Here is a 27965-nt window from a genome sequence, read left to right as displayed (position 1 = left end):
TATAATATGTATCTGAAAATGAAACAATAGCTTTTTAAATATCTTTCTGTGTCACAACATATCTCCGACAATGCCGAGCCCTGGTATTTAGTGAAAGATGTATCATCGCTTATGTAGCCAATCCCCTACTTGTAGATATTAGGTTGTTTCTCGTTTTCACTAGTATAGACAAGCATTTTTATAAACATTTTTGGCTACACTTTACTCATATCCTTGACTGTTCACTGAGGTGGAAGTCCCAGGAGTGGAATTGCTGGTCAATGCGTGTGCAGGTCCCAGTGCTGGTCCCCCATTCAAGGCACCCTTGGAAATAGGCCCCCGTTAACTCTCTGTCTCCACATCTTCACTTCACCCCCATTTTACCTGCGCTTCTGCAAGCGTTTTAGCAGGGCTGGTTGGAACAGAATTTTCAGAGTCAGACAGACTGGGGTTGAAGCCTACCTTTCCCACTTAGTAAATGTGTGACCTTAGGCCACTTTAATTAACCTCTCTGAATACTAGTTTCCTTTTCTGTAAAATAGGGGAAATAATTCTGCTTTTCTGATGTGGTTGTTGTAAGGATTGAACAAGATAAAAAAATGCATGGAAAGCATTAGCCCAGGCACTGTCAGGTTGAAGGTGTTCAACCCATAATGATGGCATTAGACCCATCTCTCTCTCTAAGCCTATGTAAATCTTCTCACAAGGCCACATTTGAGATGCACCCGCCCCTCTGTGAGACCTTCCTGACCAGGGCTGTAGAGCACCTGTGGGCTGGACCCGCTTTTGATGTTCAGAACATATTGTCTTATTGGTTTCTTCTGTGGGTGAATACGGACAGAGGTGATGACCCCTGTCACCATCCCACGTGGTGTCCTCCCTCCCCATCTTGACTAATTATGACTTTTCACAAGTGTTCGTGGGGAATAGAGGCAATGATGAAGAGGAGCTTGGGACTCAGTGTTGGTAGCATCACGATGGTTCTTTGGAACTTGTTTAGAGCCCTTTGGTCTCTGGCCCTGGCTATTGGATGGGACCTGCTCCCAGGACACCTAAACCCCAGTGCAGTCAGTGGGCAGCAGAGGCAAGGAGCTGAGTGGAGGAGGGGGCAGCAGGTGCTTTGCTAAGGCTGAGCCTCCCCAGGGAGTTGGGGGAGAAGGGGGTGGCAGAGCTCAGTATGTGGCCACAGGACCTTTGTGCAGCCTGCCAGATGTCTCACTCACCCTCATTACTTTGCACTGGGCCACAAGATGCTTTTGTAGCCAGCAGGGCTTTCCTCCCAAGCATCATCCAATCCACAAAGGTCCCTTTCATGCCCCACGGATGCCTCCCCAGTTGCCAGGGGAGATTGAGAAACTCAGTTGCCAGAACTGCAGATGGAAGGGCTTGCCGTGGGATAGCTTCCAGGAGAGGGCCCTGACGAGGGGAAGGTGATTCATGGAGTGGAGTGCACTGCTCACCCCTCTCCCCTGTCTGGGTGTCTTTCAGGAGTCATGGCCGGTTTCAACATGGGGGGTGACCTCCGGGAGCCCCCTGCCAGCATCCCCCTGGGCTCCCTAGCAGCTGTTGGCATCTCGTAAGTAAGTTCCCCTGGTGGCAATCCACTGGAGAGAAGGAGAGAAAACCCGAGGCAAAAGAGGGGATTGCCCCTTTTGTTCTGAGAGTGCCCCAACTGTGGCCAATCTATTTCATATTCCAATTCTCCTTTTAACACTCAGCCGGCTGGAAAATTCACGTCTGGTGGGTTCAGACCCCCTGCCTGGGAATGCAGGAGGAGGAGGATGAATCCTTTCTTTCCTTTCTCCTCAGCCTCCTGCCCCTCCTCCCTCCCCCACTTCCATTTTGAACTTGGGGATTTTTTAACCATTGACTTTCCAGGATTGTTGGGAGGAACAGAAAGGTGAAGAGTTCTGCCGTCAGGTTGGGGTTTCTACCCTAGCTCTGCTGCTGGGGGGCTGGGTGATATGCTGAACAATGTACTTAGCTCTCTGAGCCTCTGTTTCCTTTCTCATAAAATGGGGATAATGGGAACATGTGTACCCCAGAGACTGTGGCGCAGCCACTGTGTGTAAAGACACGTGGCAGGCTGTCCTCCCCTCAGCTCGCCTCCCCGGCACCACCCCAAGGCTCTCAGGGTTTTAGTTCCCACCGCGCCACCTACACGAGCAGACTGAGTGGCCTTGGAGCTGCTTCTGACCTTCCAGAGTCTTCTGTTTTACTCTGTGTGCCCCAGGAAGAAGCTTCTCTGCCTTCACTGGGTGGATGTGAGAGGCGTACATGTGCCGATGACTTGAGAAGTGAAAAGTGCCTGTGTTACTTTAAGTGTGGTACTTCGAAATACGACTATGTGCGTTTCATAAACGCTGAATTTGCTCTCGGCTTATTAGAGCGGCCCTACTGCGTCGGGCACACAGCACCAGTCCGATGTGTGTTAAGTAGGGCTGCATGCTGGCAAGAGAATGAAGGCCACAGAGCACGCTCGGGTGTTGGGAAGGACAGAGAAGAAAGAGCCCTGCCTCATTTTGGGGTCAGAGCTGGGAGGTCCCGGGACGGACCTTTGGCCCGTCCTTTCACTGCCCAGATGGGAATGAGGCCGCGGGGATCATGTGACTTCTTCAAGGTCACAGGGCATCTGGGGCAGAGCCAGGTCACCGCTGCCCTTTTCACACTGGGCCCAGCTCTCTGTCATCTGGGATCCAAGGAACGGTGGGACTAAGAAGTCTGCAGGGGTGCAAAGGGGGGCTGTGGGGTTGCCGGTCACCCCTGCCTGAGTCCAGGCAACCTGGAGGCCAGAGGGGCCTCCTGTTCCCCACTCCCAACACCCTCAGTGCATCTTTCTTCTTTAATGTAACAAAGAGACAAAACAATCATACATTCTTTGGCAAGAGATATGCTAGAGGGGAAATAGTGCTGGGAGCCCCCTCAGACAAGCCAGAGAGGCTTCCTGACTGGCCTCTTTCCTTCTGAGACTGGTCCCCGCGGGAACCCGGGGGGCTGAGTGCGGTGGGTTGGGATGTGCTTGGCTGAAGTCGGGGGGGGGTGTAAGCTCTGCTCCACTCTTGGGGTTTTTGCAGGTGGTTTCTGTACCTTGTATTCGTCTTCCTGCTGGGCGCTGCCTGCACCCGAGAGGCCCTTCGCTATGACTTCCTGATAGCAGAAAAGGTGGGTGAGTCCTGCTCTGCCGACCAGCTCAGTCTGCTGCGTCTTTCGTTTGCTCCCATCTACTAATAGCTGCCCCCCGCCCCCTGCAGTCCTGTCTGGGAATCCAGAGAGGCTTGGGCCAGGACTGAAGTGGGGGCTGGGGGGGGGCAAAAATATGGAAAAGGTACAGGTTTTTCTTATGGGTCAGGGGACTAAATAAGAGGAACAAAAGTATCTCTTCATGTCAAAAATCAGGACAGAAACAAAGAATGCCCTGAGCGCAAACCCCTAGCTCAACCAGTTGGCCCTTCATTTTTGCCACTAGCCTCACCTTCCACCATGAGCAGAAAGGGCTGCTCACTGGAAGCAAGTAAAGGAGGAGGCCGAGGGGTGGGAAGGAGGCAGCAAAGTGGAGGGAGTTGGAGGAGGCCCAGTGACAGGGGGAAGCCCACCCTGCCCTCTGCAGACCTTGACTCGATGGGCTCTCCCCAGGAGTGGGCTGGGGTTGATCTGGCTGTAACACCTTTGTTTCTAGAGCAGTGGACCCTGCCAGAAGCCGATTAGCAAATTCCTCACATTCCACAGCTGCCCTTTAACAGGCTGGAGGTCAGGTGACAGTGAAGGACACTCATTTGGCATCTCTAGAACCTAGGAGAATAAGATTCCCAGATGCTTTTTTGGAAATCCCCCAAAACTCCTACCTTCCCTTAAGTTCTTGGAGGAAGAGTGGACCCTGAGATTCCTGTCATTTATCAGAGAAATGTAGAAGGCTAGGAAAGTTTTCCTAGTTAACTCCCGAGTGTTTCTGCTCAGATTTTGGGAGAAAGTAGCACTTTCTCTCGGTGTGAGGCTTTGCAAAGCCACCTTGCTGATCTTCACAGAGGACCACTGACTGGGGCAGCCTGGGGCAGGAAACTCTGAACTCTCTTTTTAGAGCTACATTTGGGCTTGGTTTCCACATTAGCACAGGTTTCTTTTTAAGATATGTAGGTAACAATGTAAAGATGATCTATGTTTTCAGGGGTCTTGACTCTGAAAGCAGGTTTTGAAAGGGGGAGCAGCTCAGGTGGTGAGGGCACTCTCTCCACCCCCTTCCCGGGACCAAGGTCTTAGACCCCCAGCGAGACACCTCCTCTCAGGGAAGGAATCTGCGGCCCTCATTTATACCTCATGCAAGCTTCCATCTTGAGTTTCATCTCCCACGGGCCTTTTCTCTAATCGTGGAATGAAAAGCTTGGCTGCGTCAGAGGAATTAAAGGCCTCGGGGAACAGCTGATGCTTTGACCAGGGGGTCTGCCTGCTGTGGTCTGCAACTTGCCAGTGGCTAGCTAGCTCAGCCTGCCTCTAAAGCGGGTTCCTTTCTAGTAGATTCCCTCACAGAGGTCCTTTCAGCCATTCGAGGCTCTGATCTGGATGGAACAAGGCAAATTATGCCTTGGTCTGGGGCTCCTCTCTCCCCTCCTTCCCCTCCTTTGCAGAGAGAACTAAGAACAGGTATACGGGAGGGGAGGCAGCCTGTATCCAAGGAAGGCCACCACAGGAGAGTAAAAACATCTCCACGGACAGCTCGGGAAAGCCTTTGTGGGTGGAAATTCCACCACTAATAATAGCCACCTGAGCTGGCGGAAGCTTGTTTGGAATGCCACCTGTCCTAGGCGTTGAAACAGGTAGGCGAACATTTAGCCGGTGGGGGCACCTGCTAAACCACGCTGGGCACTAATGTGTGGGAGTGCCATTGTGTGTACACCAGGCGGAGAGGTGGAGGGTTCGGGCTTTGGAGGGGAATGGACCGTTTCCTAGAAGAGGCGGTTGTAAAGGCTGTCAAGTCAGGAAAGATACTGCTCTTGGTTCTCAGTAGCAAACAGGGGCTGGTACAGCACGTAAGTATACAGTGGAAGAACCCACCAGGGCAACTCCAGAAAGGGGCACTGTGCTGAGCTGCTGCCCCCCGGGCTCCCCCCTGCAAAGGGGACTGCACAGGATTTATGCCCCCCCCCCTCCCCGCCGCCGCCGAAGCCTCCAACCTTGGCTGCCCTCCCTTTTTGCTCTCTGACGTCCCTCCTTGGGATGGACTCGGCTGCAGTAGCAGGTCTGTACTCAGCCGCGAGCCGGGCGGCGGAAGGTTTCACTAGCAGCGCCTGGGGACGGGGGTGGTGCAACAAGGTACGCGCACGGTCTCCTCCGTGGTCCCTCGACAGGGCTGACCACCCTCGGGATCACTGTATCGCCGCTGCACGTCTTAGCTGTGGCCTGGGTTCTGAGCCAGCCCATCTCTGAGCTCTCCTGGGCCCTGAGGAAGCGAGGCCTCCTCAGTCTGGTCTGTGTGTCCTGAGGGTCTCACCCTGGGGCAGAGACCAAGCAGGCCTCCAGGACGCTCCCCTTGGTGCTGGCTCTCAGGAAGCTCCGCCGTGCACTTCTCGGTCTTTCTGTCGGGTGCTTTCTGCCAGGACGCTTATCTTCAGTGGCTGCTGGCTGCCCTGAATTCCTTTCCACTGGCCTGCAAGCTGGTCGGTTCATCTGTTTCTTTTTTGGTTTCCGCAGCTTCTCAGATCTATTTCTAATGATTTGTCTTCCCAGCCTACGGTTTCTCTAAGAAGTTTCTTTTTTGCTTTATATTCCTACCCCACAAAAACTTTTGCCTGGTTCTTGGGTGCCAGTCTCCATAGTGTTATGCTTTTTTTTCTTTTCTTTTTTTTTTTAAGTAGGCTCCACGCCCAACACAGGGCTTGAACTCACAACCTCCTGATCAAGGGTTGCCTGCTCTACTGACAGAGCCAACAAGCTGCCATGTAGTGTTACACCTTTTCAAAAGTCTTTAGTACGTTGTGGTGGCTCTGAGGTAATCTATGTAAAGCACAATACTTGGTACACAGTAGGTGCTTATTAAATATTGCCTCCTCTGAACCCTCCTTAATGGGGATAACCTTATAGGTAGGACATATTTTTTTTCCTACAAATCCACCGTATTTAACTGGATAGGAAAAAAAAAGTCAATCCCAATATTATTCAGTTATAGAAAGAGGAATTGTATGAAGAACAGGTATTAGCAGAGGTAAAACTAAATAGATTAAATAACTGTTTTGGAGTAAACTTGTATACAGTCCAGGAAAAAAAGAAATTTATTAAACATCAAAAAGACCAAATACTTTAGGAAGCCTGGAGCTTGCCAACCAGCAAATTTGCTTGCCAATCAGCAAAATAAGAACAAACTAAGTAGGAAAAGTACCCCCAAAGCATCGTTGTTAAAAAGGAGGTATCCCACCAAGTAAACTCTAATCATTCTTAGATTTGACAGTCATGGTTTCAGGTGTTCAGGAGGGACCTGGAGCACCCACGGTGGAGGGTGGGGGCGTCAGGGGGCAGGGTTGGCAGCTGGTGAAGGAGGAAGCTGCTCAGCCTTGCCCATCCAGCCCAGCCTGGCTGTCCTCTGCTCTCCCTCATGGACACAGAGCTGTCTCTCAGGAAGTAAAGCCACCTTTATTTCCTTCTGGAAAATGGCTATCAAGTGAGAGAAAACTTGACTGAAAGTTGAGATATCGGTCCTTTTGTGAAGCTGGGACAGTTTGAGGAAACTCTTGTCTGTGGAAATCTGATGCGGGAGAAAACTAGGGGACCATGAGACAATTTGGGATTGTAAGAGCTTCAGGATGTACTCCTCACTGATGTCAAGGGGCCATAGGAATTGGATGAGGCAGGATGAGCACCTTGCAAATGACTTTGAATGCGATCCTTCAAGGGAAAGGAACGGCCGGTGGACAGGTGAGATTTCTTCAGGACTGAAGCTCTGATGGTAGCTGGCATAAAATATAAAAAGCAAGGAGATGGAATTATAATTTTCATCAGGAGTTACTGAAGGAAGAAGTTAGGGTAGTTCATACCTCAGATAATTTTGGAAAGATAGATTTTTGCTCAAACAGCTGTATGACAGAGGGGTACTTTTTTTTCCCCCTAAAAAACTGTTGACACACATCTGCTCAAATAAATGCTCACTTCATCTCCACGGGCATAGTTCGCAAGCTCACAGTTCCGTATGAAGAGAGAAAGTGATTAAATTCTACAAGGGCTGGAAGCAAAGCTGTGTAGGTCACTGTTGTACCTATAACGTCTTACCCTGTGCCTAGCGCTGGGCCAGGTCTGTCACCTGTCCTCAGCAAATGCTCCCGTGGATGGATGACGGGAAGGAAGGGACAGGATACATGTGGGAGAGAGATAGAATGGAGTTTTTATAATTGATCCACACACGACAACCAACATTTCATTTATTTTTCAGAAAACTGACAGAATAATAGTTTTATATAAAAGATTGTCGAGTGAACAGACCATTGTAAACACAGTTGCCACACTGGACATAAACAAGTCACTGTGCCTGGACAGTCCCCTCTCTTGTCCCTAGCCCAGAGTTTCTGCAGGAGTCCCAGGGAGTGTCTGTGGGGAGGCAAACATGGGCATCTCTGTAGCACCTGGAACTAGAGACTCCAGTTTCCTGGGTCAGCCCCACACGAGGAGGAAGCCAGACTAGGCAGTCTCACTTCCAACCTGAGTAATGGACAGGCTTTCAATGAAAACAAATTTTTTTTTAACACAAATATATATAACCTTTTGGATAAGAAGCAATAAAATTTCTGCAAGGAGATACCATGTCTCCTGGAGAATTCTCTGAAGGGACAGTGCAGTGGTTCCGATGCACCTTGCCCAGCGGTTCTCTACCCTGGATGCACATTAGAATTGCCTGGAGGGTTTTTGAAAAATCAATGACGTCTGTGCCCCACCCAACACTGATAAAGCCAAACCTCTTGGACTGATTCTTTGGTATAGCTGGAGTGGAGAACTCCTAGTTGCATTTTCTAAAAGCTTTTGATAGGGCGCCTGGGTGGCTCAGTCGGTTAAGCGACTGCCTTCGGCTCAGGTCATGATCCTGGAGTCCCTGGATCGAGTCCCTGGATGGAGTCCCGCATTGGGCTCCCTGCTCGGCAGGGAGTCTGCTTCTCCCTCTGACCCTCCCCACCTCATGTTCTCTCTCTCTCAAATAAATAAATAAAATCTTTGAAAAAAAAAAAAGCTTTTGATAAAATTTTATCACAGAGTCTGTGTATTTTTTTTTCAATGTAATCTGTACCCACAATGTGACCCCGAGATCAGGAGTCGGATATTCCACCCACTGAGCCAGCCAGGCACCCCGAGTCTAGGTATTTTTAAAACTAATGAATACAGGATGCGTTTGGTCGCGAAAACAGAAACAAACGTTCGAGGTGAAGGACTGCATCCCAGAATGGATCAGGGGTTGATAATGGAAGCAGTTTATCTAACGATTTTGTGAGGCCTCCAGGGCATGAGTCGCGAAGCCTCGCGAATTTCGTGGGCACCACGAAGCCTGTGGTGTGGTGGGGCAGGGGCAGGACGCACGAGCGGCAGGAGCCTGTGTTCTACTGCAGGAGAACTCCCTCGTGTCACGGACTACATCACAGGTGGGGGTTACTCTGGTGACAATGAAGAAAATACACAGGGGACATTCACTGGGGATGAGATGAGGTCCTGCATTTAGGGAAAAGTAATCCACACTGAAATGAGGGACAAGTTAGGCTCTGTAGTGGACCTGAGTCATGTCCATCAGGCCCCTGGCATCCCTGACCGTTTGGGGGTCATTCCACCTATATATGATCTTGGAGGGAGTGAGCCTCATTTAATATTACAGAAGCCCCTCTCTTGCCTGTCCCTTTGTGGCCCTGTTAGGGCATGTGATCTAGGTTAGACCCATCAGATGCTCCAACTATCATGACTGAGGCAACGAAGAAGGGATGATGGGAATTCATCCGCAGGACAGCAGGGTGCTGGTAACTTCCTGGCCAGACCGTTCCTCTTCCAGAGTCCCAGTTGCACCTCTGGGCTTGGGTCTTGTTCCTTTCCACACCTGATCTTTCAGCCTCATGATGTGAACCTCTAGTGTCCTACAAGTATATTCTTTTAAAAATATATTGTTTCCAGGACGCCTGGGTGGCTCAGTTGGTTAAGCGTCTGCCTTCGGCTCAGGTCATGATCCCAGGGTCCTGGGATCGAGTCTCACATCGGGCTCCCTGCTCCGCGGGGAGCCTGCTTCTCCCTCTGCCTCTGTCTCTCTCTCTCTGTCTCTCATGAATAAATAAAAAAAAATAAAATCTTTAAAATATATATATATATTGTTTCCGATCAGGAATCCTGGCTGGTGCAGGTTTTCCATAATTTATGAGCCAGGAAAGAGGTCTAGCCAGAAGCTGGTATCCCATGTAGCTCGATGCCACTGAGCCAGTGACGGCTAAAGCAGGGACATAAAAAGTAAGGTGAAGAAGCTTCATCGTGAAGGATGTGACAAGACCATGCAAATTAGAGCTAACCCATCTGTGATAGCTGGACAAATGAACACTTGGAGCACACAGTACTGGCCGCCGTCCCTATAGGAAAGTAGAATGGAGAAGAGCACCTCAAATAATCAGACGGCAGGGCCACTTCCCAGTGGGTCCAGAGGAGGGCCGGCTCAGGAGGGTGGGGCGGGTTCCTGACCCACAGCCTGGGGCCCAGCTGCGTGGCCAGCAGCGCTGATCTTTGCAAGTCAACACTAAGCGGAACAACTGTGCCCCCTCTTACTCTGTTAGTGACTTGTGGGCCACGTGGGTCATGGAGCTCATTCATTCATCCATTCAACATTTGTAGCTCTGTGTTGGCACCAAGTATACTAGGATGAGCAAGACAGGAGCCCTGCAGAAATGAGGCCTCTGGGGCCACTAGAGGAGACAGCATGCTAGGTGCTCCCCAAACTCAGGCTGAGGGGCTGCAGGGCCCTAAGGAGCAGCCACTGCTGTGAGGGGCTGGGGGAAGGTCTCCTGGCGGCGGAGAGGATTGGGCTGAGTCTTAACGCACACCTGAGTGTAACAAGCATGGACAGAGGGTGACAGCAGGCAGGGAAGTGAGCTGACAGAAGTCCGAGTGTGTGGCACATGGGGCTACGAAGGTCACAAACCAGGAAGGGCTGAGGATGCCAGGGCGGTGGGAAGCCACTGATATTTTTGTGGCAGTGGCATTCTGATCAGGTTTGAGTTTAGAGAGGTCACTCTGGCGGAGGCTTGGGGACAATTCAGAGTGGGTGGAGCTTAGAGGCGGGAGGCCAATTCGCATTGCAGTTAGCTAGTGGTCCTCAAAGTGTGCTCCCCAGACCCTCCGCATCAGCATCAACTGGGAGCTTGTTGGAAATCCAAATTCTTGGGCCCTTTCCTAGACCTACTTAATCAGAAACTCTGAGGTGGGGATCAGGAATCTGTATTTTTTTTTAAATTTTATTTTATTATGTTATGTTAGTCACCATACAATACATCATTAGTTTTTGATGTAGTGTTCCATGATTCATTGTTTGCGTATAACACCCAGTGCTCCATGCAGAACGTGCCCTCCTTAATACCCACCACTGGGCTAACCCATCCCCCACCCCCTCGCCTCTGAAACCCTCAGTTTGTTTCTCAGAGTCCATAGTCTCTCAGGTTCGTCTCCCCCTCCGGTTCCCCCTCCCTTCATTTTTCCCTTCCTTCTCCTAATGTCCTCCATGCTATTCCTTATGTTCCACAAATAAATGAAACCATAGGATAGGTGACTTTCTCTGCTTGACTTATTTCACTTAGCATAATCTCCTCCAGTCCCATCCATGTTGATGTAAAAGTTGGGTATTCATCTTTTCTGATGGCTGAGTAATATTCGATTGTATATATGGGCCACATCTTCTTTATCCATTCATCTGTTGGAGGGCAACAAGCCCTCTAGATGAGTCTGGTGCATGCTCAATTTGAGACCCTGTGTCATCCACACAAGAGGTGATGGTGGGCCAAACTGAAACAGTCATGGTATGAATGAAGTGGGGTGGGCCTGGGAATGTTGGAAACCTATCCAAGAGGTTGAATCTAGAGGACTAATGATCGATGGGGTGCAGATGGGTGGGTGCTAGGGGAGCAGAAAGGGACAAGTGGATTCTGGCATTGGGTAATGAGACTGCTTCCTCATACAGGTGTCCCTGGTAGGCTTCCTGTTCCTTTTGGGCTTATACATTTCATCCCTGGCCTCCTGTATGGGAGGACTCTACGGAGCTCCCCGGATCCTGCAGTGCATTGCCCAGGAGAAAGTCATTCCCGCACTGGCCTGTTTGGGGCAAGGGGTAAGTGACCTTTTTTTTTTTTTTTTTTTTTTCGAGAAAGGGACCTTTTGCTGTGAACCTGATTATCAGCCAGTAAATTGCTTAAGTCTCTCTGATTAGAGCCAGTAGTCAAGTTCTTCAGGGTGGGGGAAATGAGAATGCAAAGGTCATTCTCTCACCCCTGTCCTCTGGCCGCCTGAGGTTGGGGCCAGTTGGACAAAGCATCTGTCAGTGTCACAGCCACCAGGACCCCTTAGCACTGGGTTGGCTAACTGTCATCGTGACATCTGGGACCCTGAGCGGCAGGGAAAGGGAGTATCACATCCTTTAATAAAAACAAATTCAGGATCCTTTAAGTTCAGGATAGAAGGGGAAAAAATCTCTTGGTGAGGAGGGGAGTTGCACCTTGCAGCTCTAACTCTGCCCTTGAGATTCGCCTTCCCTTTGGGGTTGCTCTATGACGATTTCCCACCCTTTGGGCCTCTGGGCCCCCGGGCCCCCATCGGTCCTCATTACCTGAGCTCTCACTGATACAGTGTAGCTTGACTGAGTCATGGAATGATTGAATGAGACATTCCTAAACCCTAAGGGACGACGAAAGAGAAATGGAGAACCCCACTTCCCAATACTGCGGTTTTTATGCGATCGAGTTCCTCTCTATCTTACTGGAGCACCACAGAGGCCCCCCCCCCCCCCCCCCCCACCCCAGACCCCTCGCCGTTAGGGTTAGCAGTCCTCCCTTGCCGTCCTCCTCTGCTTACGCATCAGTCAGCATGGGCCAGCTAGGAGCTCTGACTGTCATGTCTGCACCTTCTGTTGTCTATGCCTTTTCTTTAATTCCATGTATTCTTATTGGGTAGTATATACACAGGGCTCAAAACCAAGAATGATATAAAAGGTATACATTGAGAATTTTTGCTCCTGTCACGAATCTTTTATCTCTTTCTCCACCTGCACCCTTACCCTATCAGTAGCTGTTTTTATTAGTTTTTTATGAATCCTTCTATTTTTTACACAAAGATAGTATTCTAATACATTGTTCTATACCTTGCTTTTTTTCATTTAATATGGCTTGGAAATCATCTTTTCATATGGATGTTGAGAGCACTTTTTCATTCTTTTTTCATCGTGTGGATTTACCATAGTTTATTTAACCTGTTCCTATAGATCAACCCTTGTGTGGCTTCCAGTAAACAGTATTACAAGGAATAATTTTGTATGTGTGCATGTGTAATTATTTTATGTGCAGATGTATCTGTAGGATAAAGTTTCATAAGTGGATTTGCTGTGGCAAAGGGTAGATGCATTTTTAATTTTGATAGATCTTGCCAAAACACCTTTCATAGAATTTGTATCATTTTGTGCTTCTACCAGTAATGTTTAACAGTTCCTGCGTCCCGACAGTCAGCATCACTCTTAGACACAGGACAAACACCCTGCTTTCTAGGACTCTGTTCCGGTCGTTGGCATAAGAAGTTCATGAGAACAAGGGGACATGCCCACCTGGATCCCATGCCCCGCTTCTGGATGGCCTAGGTGTGCTGCACTGGATCATTTGCACTCTTGCCTGGAATTCTCTGCCCAGATGTCCTACAACCCACATCCAGGGTCTGCAAGGGCCTCTTCTCTGGGCCTGTCCTTTCTAGGACCAGGGAATGGGTCACAGTCCACATGTGGGTGTGAGGCCCCCACAGTATGGTCTGGGAAGGGCAGCAGGGGAGAGCTGCAGGTAGCCATCCTCCACTGGGGAACTCTGAGGAGTGCAAGGACTCTAAACTTGAACCTGGCCTTTCCCGTTGTCCTGAAGCTGTATTTGCAAAGGAAGGAGGATAGAACACATTTGCTTTAACAGTCTGTTAGCTTGGTTTGTAATTGTGAATATTTAGACATAGGGTGTGTAGACCGCTGTTTGCCCTGGGTACCACATTATTAGCAATCATGGTTCATTGTCAGATGTGAATTTTTGCCGGTTGTGTAGTGAGAAATGGCATCTCGGGATCCTTGTGGTTTGCATTACTCTTATATGAACAAGGTTGGACATCATTTCCTCTTAGAGTCATTTATATTTAAGTTTTTTAAGTTTTTAATTAAAAAAAAATTTTTCTGTGATTGTTGGTCTTTTTCTTCTCATTTGCTAGAAGCTCTTCTTTTGTTAGGGAGGGTAACTCTTTGTGATATGTATTACAAATGTTTTCTCTAGTTTGTCACTTGCCCTTTAACTTTGAAATTTTTTCCTCCCAAAAGCTTCTTTACGTATGATTAGATTTTATTAGCACATTTTCTTTTTTAATGGGAGAGATAAACTTTAAACTTTAAAAAATAAACTTTAAAAAAACGTTTTGAGGGATACCTGGGTGGCTCATTCAGTTAAGCGCCTGCCTTCAGCTCAGGTCATATCCCAGGGTCCTGAGATTGAGTCCCGCATTGGGCTCCCTGCTCAGCGGGAAGCCTGCTTCTCCCTCTGCCTGCAGCTTCCCCTGCTTGTTCTTTCTCTCTCTGACAGATAAATAAATAAATAAATAAAATCTTTAAAAATAAATAAAATAGAAGTGTGTGGTATAATTTTTTTTAAATTTTAAAAAATAAAAAAAATTTTGAGGGACGTCTGGGTGGCTCAGTCGTTAAGCGTCTGCCTTCGGCTCGGGTCGTGATCCCAGGGACCTGGGATCGAGCCCCTCATCGGGCTCCCTGCTCGGCTGGAAGCCTGCTTCTCCCTCTCCCACTCCCCCTGCTTGTGTTCCCTCTCTCGCTGTGTCTGTCTCTGTCAAATAAATAAATAAATAAAATCTTCAAAAAAAATTTTTTTTGAGAGAGGGGTGCCTGGGTGGCTCAGTCAGGTAAGCGTCCAACTCTTGATCTCAGCTCAGGTCTTGATCTCAGGGTCATAACTTCAAACCCCACATTAGGCTCCACACTGGGCATGGAAACTACTTAAAAAAAATTTTTTTTTAAAGATTTTATTTATTTATCTGAGAGAGAGAGAACACAAGCAGGGGCGGTGGAGAGGGAGAAGCAGCCTCCCCACTGAGCAGGGAGCCCAATGCGGGGCTCGATCCCAGGACCCTGACATCATGACCTGAGCTGAAGGCAGACGCTTAACCGACTGAGCCACCCAGGCGTTCCCCCACCCCAATTTTTTTTTTTTTTTGAGAGATATTCAGCATACAGAAAAGAGCACAGGACCAATATGAACGGTTTAAAGAATAACTGAAGTGAAACTCCCAGCCCCTGGATGCCACCCTCCACATGCGCTCTCTATTCCGAGTCCCGTCCCTCTCCCCGTGGTAGCTATAGCTCCTGACCTGACTTCTGTGATCAAAATTTCCTTGCTTTCTTTATGGCTTTACCCAGGAGTGGGCAAAATTTTTCTGAAAAGGGCCAAATAGTACTTCAGACTTCACAGGCCCTATGGTCTCTGTCACAACTATTCAACTCCGCAGTTGTATCTCAGAAGTAGCCACAGGCAGACACACCTATTGGGGTAGGTGTAGCTGTGTTCCAACCCAACTTTTTTATGGACACTGAAATTTGAATTTCATGTGATTTTCGTGTGTCTTAAAATATTGCTCTTCCTTTGATTTTTTTCCCCCAACTGTTTAAAAATGTAAAAACCTTTCTTAGCTCGTGGGCATGCATAAACAGATGGTGGCCAGATGGCCCGGGAGCCATAGTTTGCTGACCCCTGGTTTGCTTGCTACATATGCATCTCTAAACAGAATTGTTTGATTTTGCCTGTTTTTAAACTTTATATAAATGTGGCATGCCTCTTTCACTCAACATTATGAGAGCCATCCACATTTTTGCTCGTAACAGCAACTTGTTTATTATCATCCCTATCTAGCATTTCCTCATTTGCTAGAATTTACTTCTCCATTCTGCTGTTGATGGACATTTGGGTTGTTTCCGATTTGGAACTGCTACAGACAGTACAACGAATATTCTTATACTAGTAGACAGGTTCACAGGTAGAGGTCTTCCAGACTATATACCCATTATTGGAATTGCTAAGCTATAAGGTATGTATATTTCCACTTACTAGATAATACCAAAGTCTTTTTCCAAAGTACTTGTACTAACTCACACCCCTATCAGCGGTGGATAAGCGTTCCTATCCCTCTATGTTTGTTCCAGTGCTTGATATTATCATACTTTTTAATTCTTGCCAATCTGGTGGGGTTTAATGGAATCTCCCTGGGGTTTTAATTTGCATTTCCTTGATTACTTAATGAGGTTGGGTACCCTTCAATATGTTTAATAGACATTCTTTTGCTCTGTTGTTTGTTTGTTTGTTTGTTTTTTAGTGGATTGTCTGTCTTCTTCTAATTATTTTGTAAGGATTCTTTGATATTCTGGGTTACCCTTTGTCAGCTGTATGTGTTGCAAATATCTTTTCCCATTCTGTGGCTTGTTTTTTCATCCGTGATGATGTCTTTTGGTCACAGAAGTTCATGTTTGACTGTTATTAACACTTCACAAGCTGCCCTTATCAACGTCTTGGCCTGGATCATTAACATTTCCTTCAGCTTACCTAACACCCTTCTTTTAAGTTCTCTGCAGTTTCTAAGGATTTACTTTATTCTTAATAGTTTTATTGTTAGAGTATGTTGAACAGCTCTAGCAAATCTACCCAAAAATGTAATCCTCAAAGTCAGTAAAAGTGTATTTTTACTTCTTATTTTTTCCTCCCAGGATTTTACTCTGAAGCTCTTGGGCAGGTGTTTTGGGTCAACCGGGTCTCTGACCCTCGGAGACTCAGGCTGATGACTTTGCTTTCATCCTGTGATTTCGAAGGTTGCTCTCTCTTCTGACCGTCAGGAAGGGGGAATGCACCTGGAGGAACACATGTGGGGGGGTTACAGGTCCGATCTGGAAGTGGCATCCAGGTCTGCCCCTCCCCTTGCAGACTGTTGGCTGTAAAGGAGGGGAGAGCAGTGGTGAGATCCCATATATATCTAAGGGTAAAGCTGACAGTATTTGCTGATGGAGATTGAGAGAATGAGAAAAGGCATCAAGAATTTTGCTTGACTGAGAAGCTGGAAGGATGGAATTGCCATTTTCTGAGACAGAGACTACAGAAGAAGTAGATTTGATGGGTGGGAGATTGGGGGGTGAGCAGTTTGGTTTGGAACATTTGAGACCCTATTAGACATCAACTGGAAATGTTGAGTAGACAGTTGAATATTTAAGTCTAGATTTCAGGAGAACATTTCAGGCTGGAGATTCAGATGTGGGAGTTAAGAGCATAACACTGGTATTTAAAGTCAAGAGCCTGGTTGACATCACGTAGGAAGGGAATATAGATAGAGAATAGAAAGGGCCTGAGGATGGAGCCCTGGGCTACTTTTTATTTTTTATTTTTTTAGATAGAGGGAGAGGGAGAGAGAGAATCCCAAGCAGCCTCCATGAGCTGAGCCGCTGAGATCATGACCTGAGCTGAAATCAAGAGACGGATGCTTAACAAACTGAGCCATCCAGGTGCCCTGCCCTGGGCTACTTTATTTATTTTTAAATTCAATTAATTAACATAGTGAATAGTGTAAAATATAGTGTAGAGGTAGAGTTCAGTGATTCATCAGTTGCATGTAACACCCTGTGCTCATTACATCACGTGCCCTCCTTAAGGCCCATCACCCTGTGACCCCATCCCCCTACCCTCCTGCCCTGGGCTACTTTAAATGTAGATTTCAGAGATGTGGAGAAGCCAGTCCTGGAAACTAATGAGGAGGGAGGCAAATCAGGAGAAGCAAGGCAAAGAAAGTCTTTCAAAGACCAGGGAGTGATCAGCTGGAGCTAATGTAGTTCTTAGGGCAAGGAAGATGAGGACCAGAAGTGATTATTGCTTTGGGCCCAAGAACCATCTGAGTGACTGTGATGAATAGTTTCTGTGGAGCGACAGATTCTATGGAGTTGGCACATATTTACCACTCCTGTTCTCCTGCAGGTCCCCACACTCACCTCCATGAATAACAGACGTGTGTGAGTGCGTGTGTGGGAGCATGTGTGTGTTTAGTTTCACAATTTCTCCACCACAGCCACCGACGATTCTGTCCCATCTTCCAGACTCTGCCATTCCCCTTCAGGCCCTTTTCTCCATTATAATCTGGGAACTTTGCACCACTTTGATTTCCAAGACTGGTGCTAAAACCCAGTGAAAAACAAAAGGAGAAATATTTGGGAAGTCCAAGTTCTATATGGTAATGCCCCATATTAATAGTTACAAATACAACCAATATCCATGGTGTGTTGGGAGCCAGCTGTGTCAGTGCTGTGTCAAGCATTTTATGTGCATTAGCTCTGATCTCACAATAATCCCATGAGTTGAATATTATTATCCCAAGTTTGTAGACAATCAGCTATTAGCTGATTGCTAGAATCACAGTCGAAGTGGTTGGGCCATTATGAGTTGTATTTCTGTCGTGTAATGTGATTTTCTTCTGAAATTTCATAGTCCTGCATGTTATTTTTGTTTCTGCAGAAAGGGCCAAATAAGATACCTGTAGCTGCCATCTTCCTGACCAGCTTAGTGACCATGGCCTTTGTCCTTGTGGGCCAGGTGAATGTGCTGGCCCCGATCGTCACCATCAATTTCATGCTGACGTATACTGCAGTGGACTACTCCTACTTCTCCCTGTCCATGGTTCCCCGCAGCCTTCCCCAGGTGTCTGAGTCAGTGCACAAGGAGGGCCCAGGAGCTCTCCACTGCTCTGAGCACCTGCTCTTGGAGAAGGCTCCCAGCTATGGCTCTGAGGGCACGGCCCAAAGCCTCCCTGAGGGCACTCTGCTAGAAGTCACCGAAGACGTGGATCCGCTCCTCCAGCTAACCAGGAAGCTTGAGACTAGCCGGCCGAGGCAAGGAGGCAGTGACGGGATCCCAGAAAGTAAGAAGGGGAACCACAAGAAGGCCACCAAGCAAACCCTACAAGATAGCTTCCTTTTGGACCTCAAGTCCCCAGCTTCCTTCCCTGCTGAGGGCTCTGACGGATTGCCTACTGCCTCCTGGGAGGGACAGGAGGCCTACTGGAATAAGCAGAGTGCCAGGAGAGAAGGGGTTCTGCCTGGAGGACCATGTACTGAACTTGTCCCTGAGCCGAGCAACCAGCCTGTCCCAACTGGAGAAGGTGAGTGCCTTGAAATCACATTAGGGCCTCCTCATTTGAGATGACCACCTGCCTGGTTATCACAACCCCTTTTCATGCCCTTAGCCAGTTCACTTTATACCTGGGTTTAAAATCCTTGTCAATTTTGCGTGATATTTATTTTTTAAAGTTATATGCAGGGGGTGCCTCGGTGGCTCAGTCGTTAGGCGTCTGCCTTCGGCTCAGGCCCTGATCCCAGGGTCCTGGGATCGAGCCCCGCATCGGGCTCCCTGCTTGGCAGGAAGCCTGCTTCTCCCTCTCCCACTCCCCCTGCTTGTGCTCCCTCTCTCGCTGTGTCTCTCTCTGTCAAATAAATAAATAAAAATAAAAAATAAATTAAAAAATGAAGTTATATGCAAACATCAGCTGCATTTGTAATTCTACTCTGTTACAGTTGATTTTAAACAGAAATTTCTGTCTACTCTTGTACAGTAGAGCTGGGAGCCATGGCTAATAATTGAACATTAATTTCATTTTACTAAAAAATCAGCTGAGATATAATATCAACACAAGTGAGACCAATTTTTCCTTTCAAGAGAAGTGGAAATGTAACAAACTGTCTGCCTTAGTAGGTTTTGTCTGTGGAAGATGAATCTCCCAAACCAGGCAAGAGGGGATGGAGAAAAGATGGCTAAAGGAACACAGCTCTGCTTTGCTTTCGCAGATCTACAAACATGGAGGCACAGAAAAAGACTCTCAAAGAGGGGCTTACAGGTCATGAGAAATTCTGAGAGAAAGAAAGAATTCATAATTTTGAGTCTTCCACATTTTAGGTGTTTTACATATGTTATTTCATGTAATATGATAGATATTACATTTTTCCATTTTACAAATGAAGATCCCGAGGCCCAGTGAGGCCACAGAGAAGTCTCAGAGCTCATACTTTGCACAGCCGGGTGTCATACCCAGGTCCACCTGTATTGGAAGCCCATTACTTTTCTCTCTATTACCTGGCCCCATGAGATCTATATTGACAAGTGTGAGCAAAGAGGAGGAGACAGAGGGACATAGACAGAGATGTCTAAAAACAAATACTTTACATTCTCCCATACACTTGCTTTCCTTCTTTCCCTCCAAATTGGTGGGAGGTTTTTAATGATAGGAGCATTATTAAAATTTTAAGAATTATTTTATTTTTATCAAAGTAATAAGTGTACAGTTTAATAAGCCAAGTGGAATTAAAAGTAACCTAATTGGGGTTCCTGGGTGGCTTAGTCAGTTGAGCATCCGACTCTTGATTTTAGCTCAGCTCATATATCTCAGGGTTGTGGGATCAAGCCCCACTTTGGCCTTTGTGCTTGCATGGAGTCTTCTTGAGATTCTCTCTCTCCCTCTCCCTCTGCCCCCTCCCTGCTCACGCACCTGCGCTTACACACACGTGCACGTATGCTCTCTCTCTAAAATAGTCTTAAAAATAAAATAAAATATCTTTTAAAAAGTAACATAATCAGAAATAGTAGCCCCCACTCTTCTATACCATCCCTTGTACCGTGCTCTGCTCCCTAGTCCCACTCCCAGAAAACCCCCGTTTCTTTCTTTCTTTCTTTTTTTTTTTTTTAAGATTTTATTCATTTATTTGACAGAGAATGAGAGAGCACAAGCAGGGGGAGCAGCAGAGGGAGGGAGATGCAGGCTCCCTGCTAAGCAGGGAGCCCAGTGCGGGCTTGATCCCAGGATCCTGAGATCATGACCTGAGCCCAAGGTGGACGCTTAACGGACTGAGCCACCAGGCACCCAATCCCCCTTTCAACCAAAAAGTTGCTTCTTCCATTAACCTTCATGTTACTAAATAATATATTTGTATTTCTACTTCTTGATATGTCAGTTTCAGATGTCATCTTTTGACTTCCTATTACGGTAAATGAAGTTTTAATTCATTTATGCCACTCTGACTTCTCATCCAATGTCCCAGAGTACATATATCATGCTTTTTTATTAACTTAATAGCTAATATTCATGTGATCATGATTAAGTAAATATTGCTTAACTCTGAGCCATATATTATACTATGATTACATTTTCTTTTTGTTCAACTTTTTCTATTTCCTGGAGTTAATAATTGCCTTGTTCTTAACTTGCTTGGTTTTCTGTAAAATCATTTTTCTCTAAATGCTTGACCAGATATATCAAATACCTCTTAATGTTATTTTCCAAGTGCTCAAATTCTTCAGAAATTTAACATATTCATTTCTTTTTTTCCCGTTGTTGTATGGCTCTCATCCTATTCCAGTCTAGACTATCTGTTCTCTAAGCCTGCTACAAAACTATTATCTTGGAATTTCTCTCTTTATCACACTTCTATGTCAGATCCAGGGAATAAGAGAGTTTTTGAGATACAATATTATACTAGATTTTTGCTTTTTTTTTTTTTTTCCAACTCAGCATTGGATGATCTTCCTATGTTTGAAGAATTTCCAGTGTTATAAATATGGTGAGAGGCAAAACAAGCCTTTTACACTCAAAACTGAAGATGTCAGATACTCAGTTTTCCAGCCTCTCATATAGCTAAGAGTTCAGGCATGAAGCCAAGGCTCTCCTAATCAGATGAGTCCCCTTATACCTGGAATTGGGACCTAGAAACCTGAATAAGTGGGGACTTCAAGGAACTCTCTGAAAGCCTGATATTAGCTGCAGGATGACTGCATTCCTGGCTCCAGTGTCCAGGGATTTCAGAATCAGAATCAGGGCTTTCAGAATCAGCAGACTTCAGTGTCTAGACCTTGGTGCCTGCCACAGTAGTGTCCCCCCTAGACTGCTCTGACATATAACTTTGAGTGTTGTTCTTGGCCGAATAGCCCTGAACTTACTTTGCTAGCCTTTCTAGCTATTCTCAGAGGAAAGGCTAGGAAGTATGTTTTTACCTGATCATTTTGCTACTTCATATGAAATTGTGTAGGTTTTTTTCTAAGGGAAAAAGGGAGATTGGGTAGCAACAGTCTATGCCACAATTATCATGATTTTAATTTTTAAGAGCTTTTGGTTTAACCCCAATTTGTCCTTATGCTTTTTTTTTTTTGAGATTTATTTATTTATTTGAGAGAAAGAGAGAGAGCATGAGTGGGGGAAGGGGTAATGAGAGCGAATCTCCAGCAGACTCCCCACTGAGTGTGGAGCCTAATGTGGGGCTCAATCCCAAGACCCTGAGATCATGATCTGAGCTGAAATCAAGAGAGTCGGGCGTTTAACCAACTGAGCCACCAGGCGCCCCACCCCCCACCTTTTAAAAAATCTGAACATCATCTCATTCTTGTTTTATGAGTACAACGGCTTATGTTATCTCTCCAGTAATATTACTTATTCTCCCTCTAGTCTTTTTCTGCTCTTTTTACTGACCTGTGTTCTCTAGATCCTTTTCTCTTTGGCTTGGTCTTTCTCTCTCTCTGATATTGGAGGCTTTACTAAAATGTCTGTTGATCTTTGATTTCTTTTCCTACTTAGAAGTGAAATACTAAAAAGCTGTTTAGAAGACCCACATGCTGGTCAGGGCTTGTTGATTGGGCACCTCACTGCAGAATGATTAGGGGGTAAGCTAGCTTTTTCATAGGAGGACCCCAGAAGACCCCCAAATGCAACTCTGTAGAGGTTTTCCTCTGGACTCTTTAGTTCCTCCGGAGGAGAGTCCTTTAATCTGTTGCCTCACCCAGATGGCTGCTTGCATTCAGGGAGCAGGGGGAAGTAGGGGAGTTAGGGGTATCTTACTGTTTAGGATACAGACTTTCATTTAATTCCTTAGTTTCTAGCTCCATTCGCCTACTCTTTGCTGTGCCTGGTCTCCCAAGTCCAGGCACTCACTGGCTTGATTTCTTCAGAGGAAAGGGGTCAGGCGAAGAAGGAGTTGTTACCTAGCTCTGTGAGCAGAAGAAGGGTTCTTGGTGTCCAGCTGTTTCATATACAGTCTCACAACCAAACCTCTGCCCCTTAGCACTTCCCAGGGACATGGCATTGCCTGATCTTGAACTTTGCTGGGGTCTACCAGGGTACATTGGGCTGCTCCTTGCCAGTATCCTCTCTGTAGGCCCTAGAGTTCATTCTCATCTGCTCTGCTAACTCTGTTACCATTCCTCTGTCACCTTTCCATCTTTCAAGTCTTGTTTTTGTTTTCTCTCTCATTCTCTAAAATGTCTGTGTTTGTGGGTTTATGCCTATTTAATTTTCTTCTGTCTTCTCAGTGCGTTTTCAGGAGAGACATGTGGTCAGTTTGTAATGTTTAGTCAATGAAGTGCTTGCTGCCCAGTTGCCCAATTGTAAAATGTCATAGCTGTTGACTACTCCCTCTCTTCTATCCTCACTGTCTGTACCTTGGTGCAGACCTTTCCCATCCAGCACCCAGTCTCTTGTTAAGTCTGCAAACTAGACTCTTGCCTCCATATTCTCCCACACCCTGTTTCTCCTTCTCATTGTCCACTGAATAATCTTTCTAAAATAAAACTCTCATCATGTCTCTCTTAAAAACTTTCAGTAGAATCTAATCTCTTCCATCTAAAGTCCAAGATCCTTGGTTTGATTTGCAAGGTTCTTTACAATCCTGCCCTATATTACCTTTTTGGCCATTTTTCTCCTTACAGCCCATACTCTGTATTTCCAGTTACACTTAGACTAGTGCCCCAAACACATCTTATTCTTTATTCCTTCCTCTCTTTGCATATGCTGTTCTGTCTTCATAGTTGCTTCACCTCCTGCTTCTACATTTGGAAAACTCCAATTTATAGTTTAAAATCCATCCAACTTTTTATATCCATTTATACCCCCTCTGAGAAGGCTTTCCTGATTTCCTCTCCTGTGCAAGCATAACATTTGATCCATGCTAGTAGTATAAAGAATTAACACATTGTTTTATGCATTTAGATCAAATTTGTTTACACATTTGTTTTTAGGCCTACATGTCTGTCTGTCTTAAGGAAAAGAAATATTAGTTTCATTTCTTTACCCCTACTGTGGCCTTTCTTTAGTCACAAGCCATGTCTTTCCACCTTATATTCATCACAGTTTTCCTACACAGTACACAGCATGCAACAAACACTCATAAAAGGCTAAATTGATGCACAATTGAGAAAACATTAGCTTAAAAAATGAAACATTGATCAATAAAGTAGAGTAGAAAGAGTTATACTATTATAAGAACCTAATCTGTGACAAACCAGATGTCATACAATAATAAGAATCAAATCACTATTGAGTAAACATTGTTGAAATCAAATGGATCAAAAAGATTAACCTGGGCTGTATTTTATACCTTATATAGCCATGAATTCCTTATTTATAACAGCTGTGCAAGAGAGATATTTCTGACTATTGAAGACATCATCAAAGACAAAGAGGATCTGATTAAGTAGAAATAAAAGACATTTGTACAACACAGTGTCACAGAAGGAAACAGTTATGCTGACAAGCACAGTTGATAAATGCATACCGTCCAATGCATATTATTTTTAAAAATAGGAAGGTCAAACTCCAGATTCTACTAAAGAGAAGTGTGTAGATGAATATGCAGTTTACATTTGAAAAATCAATGCCCAGACTCGTTCATTGTTCGTTCAACAAACTTTTATTGTTAATTGTTAAATATTGTTGGTAGCTAAAAATAGCCAGTATTTTTCAAGCTTGTCCATGTTCTTGGCACTGAGATAAGCACTTAACAGATTATCTCATGTAAGCTCAGAGTTAGGCATTGTTATTATCTTTTTACAGAGGCTTAGAGAAGTTAAACATTTGCTCAGGTTATGAGACAGCCAGATTTTGAAACCAGGTCCTTTTCACTTTAGGTCCTGTGCTCTTAACCACTACACAAAATGTATGCTACTTGCTGATAGAACCTACTATAAACTAGGCCATCATATTAATTCAAAGAACACAAATTAAACCACCTTTAAAATATCATTGCACATCTATTAAGCTATCAAAAATTTAAATAAAAAATAGTAGGTCTCTGGTAATCAGGTATATGTACACATTGCTGGAAGCAATTCCAGTGGATTCATTCCTTCTGGATCTGTTGATTAAAGTTTTTCATCAAATTTGGGAGCCATTATTTCTGCAAATATTTATTCTGCTCTTCTCTTTCTCTCCCATCTCTATAGGACTCCAATTACACATTAATTGGTATACTTTACATTGTCCCCCAGGTCTCTGAGGCTCTGTTCCTTTTTCTTCCACCTTTTCCTCTCTCTTCTTCAGTTTGGATAATTTCTACTGATCTATCTTCAAGTTCACTGATACTTTCTTCTTCCATCTCAAATCTGCTGTTGAGCCCATATAGTAAAGTTTTTATTTCTGTTATTTGACCTTCTAACTGTAGAATTTTCATTTGCTTTTTTTTAGATTTATTTATTTATTCGAGAGAGAGAGTGTGAGCGTGTGTGTGTACGTGAGAGTGGATGGAGGGAGAGGGACAAGCAGACTCCACGCTGAGCATGGAGCCTGACTCAGGGCTGGATCTCATGAGATCATGACCTGAGCCAAAATTAAGACCCCAACGCTCAACCAACTGAGCCACTCAGGTGCCCATCAGTTTTTTTTTTTTAATGTTAATATGTCTCTGTTGATATCCCCTATTTTGAAATAACTGCCATCATATTTTCCTTAAGATTTTATTTGTTTATTTGAGAGAGAGAGTGAGCAGGGGAGGGGCAGAGGGACAGGCAGACTCCCTCCTGAGTGGGGAGCCCAACATGGGGCTTTATCCCAGGACCCTAAGATTGACCTGAGCTGAAGTCAGACACTTAACCAACTGAGCCACCCAGGAGCCCCTAAGGTTGTATTTTTATTTAATTCTTTGAAATATATTTATCATACTAGCTGCTTTGGAGTCTGTCTGCTAAACCCAGCATGCAGGCCCACTCACTCAGTTTCTTTTTATTGCTTTTTCCCCAAAGCAGGGTCAGTTTCCTGTTTCTTTGCAAGTTTTATAATTTTTGGTTGAATACTGGACAATTTAGATTATATATAGTGTGGCAACTCCTGATCCTGGTATATGTTTCCAAGTTTTTGTTTGTTTTAGTAAATTTCCCGGATTTGAACTATGGAATCTCTCTCCTCTGTGGTGTGTGGATTCTGATGTCCTTACTCAGTTTTTTATTCTTATTTTTAATTTTTAGCTTGGCTTCCCGGGGGTTGCCCTTGAGTCTATGTGGCCCATGAGGCTCCACCCTCTGCCAGTGGATCTGTGTGTAGGTTGGGAAGCAGTCAAAGTTGCAGCTGGTTCTCCAGTCTCCCCTGGCTTTTACTTTTTGCCAGTCTCTCTTTGGTCTCCTCAGGCAGGAGCAGTTTTCCAGTCAGCCAGGGAAATATGGGGAGATATAGTTCTATAGTGCTTCTGTGGCTCTCTCATTTCTAGATATTTCCATTAAATTTCTGGTTGGCCCACGGCTTGCCCTAGCTGGGTCCACAACCTCAGGCTAGCAAAGCTGAGGACTTTTCCCCTCCCAGTTTCCTACTGTATTCACCACATTTAGCTTATAAAGGCACAACTCACAAGTTTGCCCCCTCTGACAGCAAAACTGCCAGTTTCTGACTGACTCCATGCTGGTAAGAACTGGGATGGGGATGGGAGGCCAGGCCAGAGGCTCTCACTGTTCTCACCCTCAGTTACAGCAGTTTTTGAAAAATAAATACTTCTTAATTATTTGTCTCCATTTGGTTTCTAGAGCCCTGAGTGATTGCTTTTTATTATTTTGTCTGGTTGTATACTTCTTGTGGAGAGGATTCACTGACCTCTTCATATTGCCATAGCTGACAGTCCCTCTGGTTCATTCTTCTTTTTTTTTTTAATTTCTAATTTTTATTATTGCTGTATAGTTGACATAACGTCTCCAGTTCATTCTCTCTAGAGAATGATCTTTCATGATGTAACAAGAAATATAAAACTATTTAATTGCTCTGACTCTCTAAATTTATTTGGGGGAATTGTATATCAAGGAAACAACTCAAAACCAAACAATAAACCATAAGATGTGTTCAAGATTTTCGTAGCTACATTGTGTTAACAAAAAATTAGACATAACTTAAATGTGCAACATTTGGAAAGTGGTTAAAAGAATTGTATTATCAACATAATAAAATACCACATGGACTTGAAATATGATCCTTTGTGGACTATGCACATTCTTAGTTTATATATATTAACTAGAAGTATGTGTTTATTTATTCTGATAAAGATATGGAGTATATTTTCAGAGATGGTTTAATATTTATTTTAAGTGCCTTCTATAAAATTACTTAATTTGTTATTTTAAAAATTGACATAATTATGTTTATTATACTTGATATTTTTAACATGCCTGATGCATGGTTTTGTTTACCTGTTTGTTTTGCAAATAAGGCATGATAAAGTAAAGTCGCTTTCTTGATTACTATTCTAGAATTTATAACATGAGAAACTGTCCCCTCCCACACTAGTCTGTAAGACTTTCTTCTTTCAGCAAAATCCTTGACAAGAGAAAAAAATTCTTTTAGTCATTTTCAAAGGGTTTTGAAACCATAGTTGTGCAGAATTCTGAATAATTGTCTGCCTGCTTTATTGTGCCTATTCAAAGTATTTGAGCATCCTTGCATGAATTTTCCCTCACATTGCTGATGTATAAAACTGCATTGTGCTTGCCTGGAAGGCACACCTCTTTCTTCTGTTTCCCCCCAGGTTCCTCAGAAAACATACACGCACATACAGTTTCCTTAGGTACAGTGTAATTGAGGTTATGTGAGATTGAGATTAACTGTGAAAAGGTGAGCTTAACATTTCACAGATCTCAGAGAGGCAAAAATCTAAGTCCTTAACCAATACTGTTCCTTCTTAATAACCAAGGGGGCAACTGTATTTCACTAAGCCTGTGATTGGAAAAATGAATCATGCCTCAGGCATGTTAAAATTGTACAACTTAATTAATGGCAATCAACAGTATTCCTACTTTTTTTTTTAAAAAAGTAATAAAGTCATTAATTCAAATCAATCATAAACTTTGGCAAAGTTTATTTTAATCCACAATTAAAGAGGAGAGTTTATTGAGCACTTCCTATACACAAACTTCTAAATGCCAAGACTTGGCATTTAGAGATGTAAAAAGACAGTCATTGCCCTCAAGGTATGGAGATACAAAAGATAAGTATGATAGTTGGAAGCACATGATGAAGGCAGACAGATGCTGAAAGGATAGAAACTACTTTGGGGGCCGGGATAGTTTCTTTATTCATTTAACCACATGTATAGAACATTTCCTACATTTCAAACGCTGTTCCAGGTGTGGGGGAACATTCTGAATAGACATAGAAGGTCTCTGCTGTCCTTGAGCTTGCATTCTAGGAGGGGAAGACACATACTAAACAAGCAAACAAATATATACTGTAACGTCAGTAAGTGATAGCTACTATGATGAAGAAGAGTGAAGCAGGGTAACAGGATAGAGAGAGGCGATGGTGGGGAGAAAGGGTACTGTTTCAGATAGGTTTGTCAGAAAAGATATCTCTGAGAAGAGGATTTTTTTTTAAAGGTTTTATTTATTTATTTGACAGAGAGAGATAGCGAGAGCAGGAACACAAGCAGGGGGAGTGGGAGAGGGAGAAGCAGGCTT

General features: G+C 44.9%; 1 protein-coding gene across 1 annotated transcript in view; it reads left to right on the top strand.

Annotated features, from left to right (window-relative positions):
- The window catches only part of SLC12A8 (solute carrier family 12 member 8), a 116092-nt gene that overhangs the window by 73986 nt on the left and 14141 nt on the right, over positions 1-27965 (top strand). Inside the window, exons 6-9 of the mRNA XM_044920507.1 lie at positions 1468-1555; positions 3054-3141; positions 11144-11290; positions 17745-18387. Coding sequence (XP_044776442.1) covers positions 1468-1555; positions 3054-3141; positions 11144-11290; positions 17745-18387 — 966 coding nt within the window. The remainder of the gene's footprint in view (positions 1-1467; positions 1556-3053; positions 3142-11143; positions 11291-17744; positions 18388-27965) is intronic.

This window comes from Neomonachus schauinslandi, chromosome 1 (genome assembly GCF_002201575.2).
Source record: "Neomonachus schauinslandi chromosome 1, ASM220157v2, whole genome shotgun sequence".
NCBI lineage: Eukaryota > Metazoa > Chordata > Mammalia > Carnivora > Phocidae > Neomonachus > Neomonachus schauinslandi.
Note: the sequence above shows the minus strand (reverse complement) of the source record. Positions and strands in the feature narration are given on the sequence as shown.